Below are 14,006 nucleotides of genomic sequence, written 5' to 3'. Positions count from 1 at the left end.
GCATCATTTCCATCCTACTTCCAAATGGCCTTAGTTAATAGAAGCTTATCACCCCAACCTCACTACTTGGTAAATAACATAGGAACGGATTCCTGTGTCATATTCTTTCCCTTTTTGGGTCAGTAGGAATAGTAAAGCATGTATGGGTAGCCTAGCCAGCCCTATACTTGGTCTAATACATTTTTTATTATTGTAATCTATAACTTTCATTAAATAAATTTGTGTCCCATAATCCTCAGTGCAGCATAAATAAAAATAAAGATTCTTGCAGACCCCTATGTGCTCTGAATTACATTCCTTTTCTTAGTGGAACTTTATTTGCTAATGAAGTCTAGGCTAAAACCACTACAGGCCACTTGCAGACCACACACAGACAAACGGGTAACACAGTTCTCCTCTCACTGCCACACAAGTTTGCACAGTGGATGAGGAGAACCCCATCTGGGCACTGTTTTGGGCTCCCATGCCCATTCAGCCCCCAGGTTTGTGCCCAGCGATTATCAGCAAGCTCTGGACAGTGTTCATTACCCACTAGACACAGCTCTCAGAGCCCAGCTTGCCTTGTTCAGGGTCACTGCAAAACCTCACATTTTTTGCAAACAGATGTCCTACAAAAGAAACAGCCTTAATGTGGGCATATGCAGCCTTTTCTGTGTTCCTCAAAGCTGGAGGAACCATTCCCTGTAATTGCAAATGAGGCCACCATGAGCTTCATGCTTTACAAGAATGACTCCTGTGTTATCAACATTTCTACTTCAGTACTCGTTCTGGAAAATGTAACCGTTTTATGTATTTGTATTTGCTGATTTTAACAATCAGATAGTTTCTATAAAAGCACTGCTGAGAACTTAGGGTCTTCTTTACATTTGCACTGCTAAACTAATAGATTCATCTCCCATTAAATAAAACCACAAAAATCAACTCTCTATGGCAGATAAAAATAGACCATTTATAAACACCCACAAAACTTGTGAAAGTGAATTATTTCATATTTCTGATGCTTATGTTCTTTTCTTGAAATACAAGTGTAATTTGAAATTCCTGATAATTCTAGATGTAACAATAATGCTGTAAGTTTAACCCTGCTCCTTTTAAATTAAGTCTCTTGGAAACTGAATGCCCCCTCAAATGAGAAATCTAGAACTTTTAATACTGCTTAGGTGTTTGAGACTCAACTGCCCAGAGTCTTCCAAGTATTTTCCTTACAACATCACACTGATTATATAATCTTTTAGAAGCCTGTGTGTAAAATTTATCTTAAAAAGATATAGAGTGAACGGGAAAAAAATATTAGCTAATACTCTGCTAGGCAAGGCATTAGTCTAGACGACAGCCTTATCCACACGTTTCTATACATAAAAGTTTGACCAGAAGCCCAAAGTAAACTTACTCCATCAAATGACCCAAGTTAACACAGTGAGAGACTGGCTTCAGAGGGCCAGTACACAAACTGCACATGATTCTTTTGGACACATTCTTTTTAACAACTTCTTGATATTCTTTTTTGGTTTCTTTTGAGCATGATTCTTTTAAAGTCCTAATGCTTAGTACAGAGTTTTTTTAAAATATGGACTACCTTTTTTAACACCATATATCTGGGAAAGACCACAGTTCCTCAGTGCACAGAAAAAACCCTGATCTTGCAAATATCTGAGGCACGTAAGTAATTTTAGTTGCAGGAATAATCTGACCCTTTCCATGAAAAAATACCCCAAATAAATTAAGAGTTTAGCTAATCTGGCCAGGTTCAAATAATCAGTATTTTCCCTTTCAAAGCAGGAGTTGGAATATTTGTGTTTGAAGTCCTCTTTAATATTTGAGGTTGCCCTAGTAGTTGTTATACTACAACTTAATTTACGTATAGAAGGCAGCCTCAAAGTTCAAAAAAGAATTTAGCAAACCAGGCTGATATTTCTATTGAGTACAATAATTTCCATTGCATAAGACAGCAGTAGGGAAATAAAAACAACTTCATTGCTTGAGAGGACTTGGGACACAGACCATACTGTCTTCAGGGAGTACTTAAGTGGAATTGGCTATGCTTCAACTGCTTAGTTGTTCTGCATACAAATAGGTAGTGCTTCAATGTGTTACCCCTGTTTACTATGTGACTGTTTACAGAACATGACAATTGCATCTTTTTAAAAAAATTTCTTTCCCATCCAAATATAATTTCCCAACCTATATCCTATGAAATTGGTGTCTGTTTTCTGTGCATTCAGAACGCTGAACGCACTTGCACACATAAACTACGAGAATCAACAACTGACCAGTGAAGCTCATTTCAATGCATTTGTTTCTGAAGTATGGAGAAGGTTTTACTAGTGCAGGAGGGCTTAATACAGATTGCAGATGAAACCCCCTCCTGGGCTAGTTTGAAAAGGTCTGTTATCTCCACCCCAAGAAGGTGACAGTGAAGTGCCCCTCACGAACGTGTGACACCTCCGTGGCAAGCACCGCTTCTTCACCGCAGCACGCATGCTCCACCTATCGGCCCACCGTTCTCTGGACCAAGAGGCTGGGGTGCCTCTGTCTCTAAGGCAATGGAAAGAGCTCAGCACAAATTTTTGACATCTTTACAAAAGGACCCTCCCCACAGTAACTCCCCAAGTGACCACTGTTACTCCTTGAAGAGGATCGGGAGACGAGAGAGAAGCCTGTTCTTCTTGACGCTGAGATTGATGATGAAATTCATCTTGTAAGGGGAGAAGTGGAGGCAAGTACTTGAACATTCACAGTTTGATGCAAAGCACAGATGAAGTATATTCTGTAGTTGCTTCAGGCAGTTTTGCGCATAGAAAAAAAGAAATGTTTAGAAAATAAAAAGTTTACTTTGTCTTTCTGGGTATAGCCAGAACCAGTCTCTATCCCACCTGGACAAGTGAAAATGAGAATCCAAAATTAATCTGATTTGTGGCAGTAAAGGTCCTTAAGTGCTTTCAACTCCTCAATCAGTGTCTTGTTTTGGTTTTCAAGCACAGCCACTCGATTTTCTAGACATTTCACATACTCCTTTTTCTTCCTGCGACATTCACGTGCTGCCTCTCTGCAAAGCAAAAAAGGCTGTTCAAATCCAGAACAATCATTTGCAGACATGGGCTACCTAACTGCTTTCAGGCAAACCTTTACTAGTACTGCCATTTTCAGAACATGGAGGTACTGCTAAGAAATGCAAGCGAGGAAAAAACACTGAGCTCATAACAACTGCTCCTCACAAATCACACACACTCAAGATCCACATATCATTTCAACACAGAGATCCCAGTGAGACAGCACCAGTAAAATTATTATTATTATTATTATTATTATTATTATTATTAATTTTGTGAGCAAAGGATCCTAATCAGTGATAAAATTTTGTTTGCAGGATTCACATTGGAGCCTTTAGGCTGAGTAAAATGCTGCTGCAATAATTTGACTTTATTATTGTCTATTATTCTTTTTACACTCTTTAACGTTTCCCTTTGCTGCAGTCCAACAAGATGATCAACTGGTGTAAAAAAGTGCTGTATTTAGAGCATTCATGTATTGCTCTTGAGCAATGCTTTCATTTTAATAATGATGTTTGCATCACTGCACTGATATTATTAATGACTCAAATAAAAATGAAACACAAAAAATATCACAAAAGAAACAGTAGGAACCAAGAATTCTTTAGTCCCTGTCAGCCATGCCAAAAACAGACCTCAAGATAGTCAAACTTCTAAGTCTTGCTTGTAAAGAGTGAGCTGCCTGTAGGTAACTTGGTAACATACCAAGAACATCAGTAAAAAATAGCAGAAGGTATTAATGTGCTGCTGAGCATCCTGAAGGCAGGAACACCAAGGCAGGAATACCCTGCACAGCAATATAATGGCACCAACGTGCAAAGGAAGCACAAGGCTAAATGCCACGGGCAGATGGGAGCCCAGGCAGAGGGCTCTCCTCCTGCAGTGCCACTTGTCCAAGCAGCACTCTGCAGACACAGGGAAATAAACACTTACTTGCCCTGAACCTTTAGGTGCAAAGCAGAACAGCTTCAAAAATAAGAGCCTGTGCACCCTTTCACTGCAAACACTACACAGATTGGTGAGAGAGTCAGTCTTCTGGGAAATGAGAGGACAAATCAGAACTCAGTTCCTCCCCTTATTAGATAAATAGGAGCTGTAAAAACAGAATGCATTCCAGGACCTAACTGATAAGAAGCCTCTAAAGTGATTTCTGAAATTCAGCTCCACAAATGAGACACGATGAAGAAACCATAGCCTGTAAGCCCTGAAAGGACTCAGCTATCCATTTGTCACTCCCACAAATACAATTTCACATGCCCGCAGTGCTTCAGTAAACCATCTGTAACATTTAGAATTGAAGTAATTTTGGGCTGTTACCAAAAGATTAAGTACTAGGGGATGAGGAAGTGCCTCCCAGTGCAAACTACTAACAAGTCTCCTTGGGTGACAACATTTTCTTTCTGTGATTTTTTTTCCCCCTTAGGCTGTATATATTAAGCTACCTCAAGTCTGTGCTAGTGTGTGCTAGTTGTTCATTATGAACAGCCAGAGTTTTACTGAATTACAACAGAGCTTTAAAAATGTAAAATTTATACAGAAAATTTGCACAATAATATCTATGAATATTTACACTATAATCCTCCAGTAAGTACCACCTTACCATCTGCCTCTCTATCCTTTTTCCCCACTTTGCTATGGAGCTTAGATTTGCAAATATCTATTAAGCAGACAGGCTAAAAGCACCACATGCAACATGATACTGTTGCAAAAGCTGTCAATTTAACTCAAGTGGAGTAATTCCCCATTGTTTTTCTTGGCTTTCACAAACACAAAAGCTTTCTTTTACTGGAATAAGACTGATGACTAAATGAGGGTATTCTGTGATCCTAATTAATTTTTTTTTCAAATGCAGAGCCTGAAAGAGTGATATCCACTATTCACTGGTATGAGAAAACTATATAAAAAGGGAAATGGGTGACATTCTGTACAAAAACCTTTTAAAAAAGTGACCTCTGCTGTTCAGCATTATTTACTTCATTAAAGCCCCTTGTATAAGCACCAGGTCTGCTCAAATAAGTTTCCATTATGTTCACAGCACAGCAACCTACAGAAGATAAATGAACCTGCACAACATCAGTTTTTTCAGGCTGACAGATGAAGTTAACAAGGCTTTCAGGGGGCTTCCCCTGCTCAGAAGGGTGGGAAGCACTGGACTCTCAGTGTCACAGTGGAACACACAGGCTCTGATCTGTGGCCTGTGGGTAAGAATTCAAGCTTGGTGTGATGGGCCAGTTCAGGCCCACCCCTTCCCACTCCCACAGCAACAGACTTCAGGAGCATCCTGCTCAATTCTCCCTACAGCTCCCTTCCTTTGCTACTTCCACCCACTCCCACCTCTAAGCTTAGCTGTTCCTCCTACACACTGGATCCCACAGGACCAAGTCTTTACCTTTCTTTTAGCCCCTCTGCTGCCACTACTGGCTCCACAGGACTTCAATCAAAGGAAGAGTTGCTCACTTAGCCTTTGCTTGAGCCCTTCTGCCCCTGGAGGGGAAAACCCAAAGCGGCTAAAAGAACAAGTGAGACAATCAAGAAAGTACTCACAAGGAGCACACGTGGGCCAGCAGCAAGGCTAAGGGAGAGTATCCAGCCAGGTAAACCACATGAATGTAGTAACTCAAAAAAAGCAACTCATCTTGGTGTTTGTAGATCTGCAGTCATCTCACCAATTACTTTTTCCTTACTGCAACAACCAAATTCACACACCTCACAGAATGAGTCTGACTCTTTACTCGAGGTTTCACAGTCGCACCACACAGCACTAGCAGATGTGCATTTCTGCTTTGCATCTTTAAATAAAGGCAAATTCTTCAAAAAGCATTTCATAGCATGGCTAAGAAAGACCAGCACTCTGAGCACTCGACACTCTAGGCCCGTGCAGAGCTGGCTGGGCAGCAGCAGTGACGTGCATGTACGTGCCTGTTCTTCATCAGCCGCACTTCCCTCTTCCGCGCGGCCTCCTCTGCCGGCTGCGTGGGGAGCGCTGGGGACGACGCCATGACCACTCCTGGCGCAATGGTGCTGGTCGGGGCCGTGCGGATCTGGTAGGTCTGCACGTCTCCTGAGGCAGCTGCAGGGACACACGGGAACGTGACATCAGTCTGGTGACAGCGCTGTCACACGTGCTGTGCAGAGCGCCCACTCATCTCTCTAGCCTGTCCTCTCCCGAGCACAGCTCGCTCTGTGACCCAGCCATCTGGGCCACAGCTCAGGAGCGACGGCCATCATCTGGGTCACCACTGCCACCTCAGGCTCAGTGTATTCATGTGTGCAATGTTTTGGGCATGCCTGCTGAAGAAGTCTTCACTTGTGCTTGGTAACTTGATTTGTCTTGCAGCATAGCTGTGCTTCTTTCTCCCTTATTATATTTTTTTGTACTGCTCTGTTTTTTGGGCAATTTCAGCATTTCTAGAGAAGAATGGGCATCACTATTTCTAGCTATGCTCCAAATGTTTGTCTGGAAAAGGAGGAACTGCAGGTGTAAGTATCTAACATAGAAAAAAAGCAGTGAAAATGTAGCATTTACTCCCACAAGAGATGGACAGTGCATTCTGTTGCTTCTCTAGAATGAGCAAGGTCTTGGCTTTCTTTTACTTCATTAATTTTAATCTTAGGAGTGTGTTAATTTTGCCTGAGCTCATAATAAACCACAATACCACCTAAAGAAATCATATGTCCTTAAGAACACAAAAACCCAAAGATCAATGCAACAACAGTACTCTTCTCTGCTATGCATTTTTACTGATGCCTGGTAAACTCTTCACTGGATAACTTTCACATCAACTACTTTACACTCATAGAAGCCGGGGTGCACTTCTGTTATTTTCAATAAAAAATTTGTAACACTCCTCAATTTTTAATAAACCAAAGTATGTATTTTGATACAATAGGTCCCCACAACTTACTCTAAGTGAAAGTAGCTCTGCCAAGCTGAGAGCTACCAAATGATCACTTAAGGCACTCTCCTAAATTGTTCCATGATTCCAAGACTCACCGACTGAGTCACTCACTCAGTGACTAGTTAAAGAGTCACAGTAGGAAGAAATTCTGACTTGCAATTGAAAAAAGGGAAAAATTACTAATAAATTAAAGTGTCCTTCTAGAAAGAATCAAACATACCTCTCTCCTGTCTTTAATGCTTGCTTGAAATTTCCTATTGCTGCACATACAGAGAACTCAGAACTCTAAAGTGATATTAGTTTTTGCAGAACATATAAAAAAAATCGTGTGGACAAAATGCAGGAAATACAGCATGGAAAAGCAAAAATAAATATATTAAACCTCAAATATCCACAGTTTTACCAATCTAAAAGGAAAGGCTTAAAAAATATGACAAAGAGCTTTGTCCAGAATCTCAGTAATTTTATGTACTTATCTGTGCCAAAGCTGTTAATTCTGCTTCCTGACACATTTGAAGGAGTCAGGCTGGCAACTTATATCTGCACAGAGAAAATGCTACACAGAATGAGTGGCTGTGAGGTTTCTCACCTTGTACAACAACTTGGTTGCTGGGTACAAGTATCTGCTGTCCGTCTGTGGTCTGTGCATATTGTAAAATGGTGGTGCCAGGTTGGGTTGCAGCTGCATTGGTCATTGTCAACGTCTGGAGACCTTGTACTCCATCTGTGCCATTGTTAGACAACTGTATTGCTCCTCCTTGGGTGATGGCAACTGCAGACAAAAAAAATCAACCCAGCATTTAAGACTCATTCACTCATTAACTTACAGTATTAAACCTAGGTGTGGAAGAATATTGATCTAAGCTAAATCATTTGAACCCTTACACACCCCCAAATCAGACACATGGCTTCAATGTACATGCAAGAAATCATCCTTTGAAAGGTAAGTTTTCAAATGTTTGTGAGGGCCAAAACCCACAGCTAAAATACAAATTAGTTTCTCTAATAAAACAGAATTACATGGAAGAGCTACAATCCAACCCCAGGGAATACTTTTTAATTTGTTAAGATTTTCTTCTTGGTTGGTTTAGGTATTTTTCTCAGTCCTTAGTTTTTCTTCTCTCCTGAAATTCCTCGCTAATAAAACAGAATTACATGGAAGAGCTACAATCCAACCCCAGGGAATACTTATTAATTTGTTAAGATTTTTTTCTTGGTTGGTTTAGGTATTTTTCTCCTTAGTTTTTCTTCTCACCTGAAATTCCTCTCATCTTCTGTGCTTTATACCCTTCAGTCTCCTCTGCTGCTAGTGCTATCCATCTTGTGTTTCACTTTCTTCTTGATTTGGCATTTTATTTTCCTTCTGATTGTGTCCCCCCTTCTCTACAACTTCCTGAGACCCTTACTAGCTGTTTTACCATTCATAAAGGTACAGTTTGGTTCAGGCAGTCTTAACTTTGCTGTTTTTTCCCTTTCTTTCCCTCAATCCTGTCATGCAGGTATACTGGGGCACCACCCCTTTTGTGACTCACAGAATTCCACTGTGTTCCTGTATACAGACACACCAAAATGTCAAGTGTCTGCACACGCAGTTATTGTACAGGTATAACAGGAATCAGAATTAACCACATCCATTTCAATAAAATTGAGCAGGATACAAAGCAAAGGGGTTAAGGATTAAACAGAGATACAAAATTTTAAAGAGATTTTGAGAGACAGATGTAAACAAGTAGTTCTTTCTCCCTTCTGCATGTGTTGTATGTGCCTCCTACTGTATGGTTAGTGTGAGACTGCATGTGTCTTATCTTTAAGGCCATATCCTCAATCATTTTTCAAGTGAAAACACTGTATCTATAAAATCTAACACAGAAAACACAGAAACATGTACTTATGACATATATTAAGGTTGTCAACGACCTTCTTTTTTCAGGACTTTCTAAAAATGTAATTGCAGACCGTAATGTTTTTTTTCTAATGATGAGGTTACAGAATTGTGAACAAGTATTAATGATCTGCCAAAAAAAAAAAAAAAAAGAAACTTCTGAATTCCGCCATCTAGCTCCTGAAGTGAAGAAGTTTATAACAGCATTATGGTTAGTTCCTGTTTTGCCTCAGGATGCATGAGCTGCACCAAGTGGCAAGCAGTCCCAGAATGTTAATCGAGCCTTTCAAACACTTACAATAGAAATGTGTTCAAAAGGCCTGGTTAACAGTCAAAATAAAGTAATCTTTTTTTCACCTCCTGCTTTGTCCTAGTCCAAACAACAGTTACAGAAATAGTAAGTTCTTCATCTTCTCATCCCCACTTACTAGCACCACTGAGAAATTCAGACTACATACTGTACTGCCCACTGCTGGTTTGGTAAATGGGAGTTGGCACCGTAACAGTGGCGATGGCAGGTGCTGCTGTTTCCTCTTCAGACTTTTCTTCTTCGATCCTTGGCACTCCTGGGGCGTCTGAGGACAAGTCATTCAAAATTTTTCTGGCAAAGACAGTGTGTTGTAGAGATTTTAATAAAAACTGGGGGAGAAAAATAGTCTATCTGATACACAATGCTGGGGAAAAATGTGAAGTGCAGGAAGCCAGCAAGGAAAATATGAGTGGAGAATGAAAACCACACACTATCTTCAAACTCTTATTGGAGAGGCTTGTTCAAAATGCCAAGCACTGATGGGCAAGGCAGCCAGCACAGAACAGCTGTGCTTGTCAAAACCCGTGATACAGATATTACAACCTTCCCTTTTTCTTCAGAGCATGCTTCTCTCATCCATTTTTATTTGTTTCCTGCTTTTAGCCATATAAATATTTGGGGAAAAAAAAGTCAGAACCTGTCTCCTCACTTGCATTGGGGGAACTGCTCCATTTCAAAGACTATAAACACCTCAGCCCGAGAGCTGAGTACCAAGGGAGTTAGCAGGAATGCTTGCAGAGAGCCAGCAGTTCATAATTTAACACCTGCCTGGGAGACAATACCCAGTATTTGAGAACAGTCTCACAGTTATGTTCACAGGTGCCCTGCCTGAGAAAGTTCATGGGTAAAGGAAAGAACAGATTGTTTCATTATTTTCATGAGCTAATTATCCAAAGTCAAAACTTCTAAAACATCACTGCTAAACATGACTGTAGAGTGACCACAGCAGTCACTGCCATTTGCATCACTGAGATCAAACACTGTCCTTCCTCAGAGGACTGTCAAGCCCTTTCCACTGCTGGCATATTTTATTACATCACAGTGAAGTGCAGTAAATGCCTCTAGGTAAAGGGCAATATTTTTTGTAATTCTCCTCCTATGTTTTCCAGTGGATTGGCACAGGAACTCAGTGGCAAAGCAAATACAGCTGTAGACCCCAAGTTCCAAGACAACACTACTTTCTTAGGCAAGCCTCCCAAGGCTGTGGGAGCCAGAACACCTCTATGAAGCTATCTGGGGAGAGCAGTCATTCTGCTTAGCAGCTTCACAAACAGAGCTTTGCTGTTGCTGTTTTGACTGTGTGTGCATGCAAGAAATAAAAAATTCCCATCCAAAGAGTTTGCAATCTAGGTGTTAGATCAGAAACTAGTGAATGAAACAGATGAAAAAATATGGAGAGAGCTGGGATGATGAAGAACAAAATCCAAGGAGATAATAAAGTCACTTTTTAACCTCAAGTCATTATGACATGGTGGTTAAAACCTTCCTTTGCCATCATAAAAATGGATTTAAGGTAAAGGATAAGGTGGCAGCTTTACAAATACAGGAGCTATGAACTGATGGAATACATGATGCACTTTGGTAGCAGAATCACAGAGGAGATTTTGTGGAAGAGGTATAGCTTTCAATTCTGTGAACATATCTGTACCTATCTTGTTTCTGGGGCCAGTTACAGCAGGTTGAGTAATGCCAGCTGGGAAGTCACTAAAGACAGCAGTGCTCTGGCTCAGCCTTTCTGACCTAACCAACACCAGCCCGGAGTCTGAGCTGCATACACAAGTTTTACAGCTAACAAATGTTGCTGCGTCACCACGATCTGGTTTGAAGACAGAGGCTGTGTTGTGGCACCAGTGCAAAACAGTCCATCTCAATGAGAAGTCAGCAGGCACAAGCACCCTCTTCTCAGTTTTGCTGCTTGTTTACTTAGCTCTGTTTTCTCACCATATATAGCCACTCTTCCATATACAGTAAAATCAAGTGTCTTGCTGCAGAAGCAGACTGAAGGGAATCTGTGGCAGCCTTGAAGCTAATACTGCTCCTCACAAATAAAAATATTTTTCCAGATCTATTATGGCTAGGGATCTCCAGCAATGATTTTCACTATTTTTGGCAGAATAGCCTTGAAGGCTGCTGGACAAGGCAGATAATAATCTTCCAAGTGCTAAAAAAGTACCATGGTTGAGATATGCTCAGGTCTACAGCCCAGCTTCTATTTCCAAGGATATGCTCATAAAGGAAAATGGAGCATCTGAGTTTTCTAAAGCAGCAGGAACTCACAGGTCATTTAAAACCTACTGAACCCCAGAGCTGTTCCTTAATGCTATTTGCTATATTTTAAGAATGAAAATGGAATTTAGTACAGACACAAAAAAGCTGTACAAAGGCTTAATTAATAAAGTAACATGACACACCACGTGAAGGAGAACCTCAGCTGATTTTGCCAGAGGTATTCGCCATGAGAAAGAGACACTAGATACCTTTCACTATATTCAACTCATATACTGACTTAACTTTAAACACAAACTATTTTGCTCAAGCAGAAATTTTCTCTGAGCTATGGAGCATCACAGCTTCCTTAAGTCTCATGGGAGAAAGGAATTAAGTTTGATTCCTGCTAGCATTTCAGCAATGAAAACCAGTAGAGTTGATTTTTTGCAGACTACAGTTTACACAGAAGTCCCTTTTTGCAAAGCTTCAGTGTATTTTGTATATTAAGTATTCATTAATATACATTCATTAGACTACAGTTTACACAGAAGTCCCTTTTTGCAAAGCTTCAGTGTATTTTGTATATTAAGTATTCATTAAAGCTATTTCTAAGGCATCTACCACAATGATACCTCAATTTTCTGAAATGTAGCAATTAGCATATTCTCAGCTCACTTCTGTCTTAAGTGAGTGCAACTGCTGAGGTTTCTTCCTCCTGCTGCTTATCTCTTAACATCCTATTCCATGGACATATTCCGTATTCCAATTGCAAGACATGATAGAACAGAGATTTCAGTTAAATGGTAAATCTAAAAATAATAATAATACAATCCCACTGTTTGTATCTCCATGTGAACACACCCATCCATCAAGAAATGCTTCTGCTTTAACCTCCCTACCTGTAGGAGGGTCGTCTGGACAGAATTTCTCTTCGTTTCTGTGAGTCTGTGACACTGTCTACTGATTCCTGTGAATCTTCACTTTCTGCTATAGTGGAGATCTGTAAATAAGAACAGCAATCAAATTTAACAAGACACTTCCAATGCCTTCATTTTAAGGAAATGTTGACATCCTGTGAAAAACACCACAATGCAAGTGTTCTAGGTAGACAATGAACAGAAAGTCACTGCTTAGTAATAGATCCAGCAAAGAATGATCACAGTCAATGATCTACCCATCAAAATGTTCTTTAGAATTTAAATACTCCAGTAAGAAAACCTAATAAATAAAACATTAATACCATATGGTTTTTGCCTTCCATGATGTTTTGTTTTCATACATTGCAAGGAAACAAAGATTTTCTTTTTAGTAAAATTTAGGGAGAGAATAAGTAAACGAAATTAAGGTAGTAGAAACGTTTGCAAACAAAGAATATAACAGTGACAAAACATCAATTTATAAGTAATGAGGTAGATATATTAAAGAGAGACTGCCTTTTATGGGGGAAATTGCCAGGAAAACGTCATACATGAAGATATTAAAAAATAATGTAGTGCTGCCATTCTGAATATCTGTGCTAAAAAAGCAGAATGTTTATGCAGAAAAGCTAAAATAAAAATCATATTAAAATAATTTTGGTAATTTTAAATTTGAAATGTGCATGACAAAATATATAAAAGCTAATGCTGCTTATGTGAGAAACAGAGCTCACATCCTGACAATTTATGCACTATAGAGAAGATTCTTAAAGGCTCAAAAAAGTGCTCTTTGCTGGCACCCACATCTCACAACTGTCAGATAGAGGGCCTGAATATGTCCAAGGCTGACTGTGAACTACTGGGCCCTGAATATCAAAACTCGATGGATCTGCATTGAACCAGGTGAATTCCAAGAACAGCTTCATTGTCAGTCTCTTATCTTCTACCTGCAGGGTAGCAACTTGTGCACTTATCTCAAAACTGCTCACCTCAGATAGATTAAAACTCTAAACTTTTGACTGCAATGGCTGAGGATGGTAGAGCCTGCCACAAACTCAGCACTGAAGCTGAGAAGGAAAAAAGAGAGATTATTATCAGAATGGTCTAGTTTTTAATTACGCATACCTTATTTTTAAAAATAATACCCAGTTGAATATCTCTGTCAAAAAGTCACAATAACTACTTTTTGAAATTAAACATTTTTTGAGCTAATTGTTCTAACAGCAAATGAATAATGTACAGTCCTTGTCCTGTGGTGTAGCTGCTGTACACCAAAAAAAAAAATCTGCATTCAGTAACACTGAACTTCAAATGGATAAAAAGCAAGTTAGAAGCTTTAAAGATTTCAGACTGCTTGTCTCCTATCTTCAGGTTACCCCACCATATTGCATTACTGTCTTGCTTCAGAGAAGAAACAATGCTAAGGCTTCACAAAGCACACAACACTCAACCAGCACATTTTAAAACCATTTCTCTGTAAGGACTGATAGATTTATTTTAAGAACCAGTAACATACAGAGACCTTTTTTGTAAACCAATGCAAATACTCCTTACTGAGCAAAGAATCTTATTCTAGAATACTGGTCTCATTTATTATTAAAAATGACAATATTTTAAAAAAATCATACTTTTGTTCACTTCAGAATAGTATGAATTCTTACTCAATAAAAATATATGTAAATACAGTACAGAGAAAAAAATAGAGTAACACTGTAAGAAAAACCATAAAGCTGTTAAAGT

General features: G+C 39.5%; 1 protein-coding gene across 2 annotated transcripts in view; it reads right to left on the bottom strand.

Annotated features, from left to right (window-relative positions):
* Positions 1-1,262: 1,262 nt before the first annotated feature.
* Positions 1,263-14,006, bottom strand: part of CREB1 (cAMP responsive element binding protein 1) — a 35,286-nt gene continuing 22,542 nt past the window's right edge. For both annotated transcript variants that reach the window (XM_041403215.1, XM_041403213.1), the window contains 5 exons: positions 12,249-12,349; positions 9,290-9,432; positions 7,539-7,721; positions 5,970-6,120; positions 1,263-3,046 (listed from right to left, as the gene is read on the bottom strand). In XM_041403215.1, coding sequence (XP_041259149.1) covers positions 2,902-3,046; positions 5,970-6,120; positions 7,539-7,721; positions 9,290-9,432; positions 12,249-12,349 — 723 coding nt within the window. In that variant the 3' untranslated portion in view covers positions 1,263-2,901. The remainder of the gene's footprint in view (positions 3,047-5,969; positions 6,121-7,538; positions 7,722-9,289; positions 9,433-12,248; positions 12,350-14,006) is intronic.

The sequence above is a fragment of the Onychostruthus taczanowskii genome, unplaced genomic scaffold, assembly GCF_017590055.1.
Source record: "Onychostruthus taczanowskii isolate IOZ18803 unplaced genomic scaffold, ASM1759005v1 scaffold20, whole genome shotgun sequence".
In the NCBI taxonomy this organism is placed as follows: Eukaryota; Metazoa; Chordata; class Aves; order Passeriformes; family Passeridae; genus Onychostruthus; species Onychostruthus taczanowskii.
The sequence above is the reverse complement of the archived record's forward strand: the minus strand, read 5'-3'. Positions and strand labels throughout refer to the sequence as shown.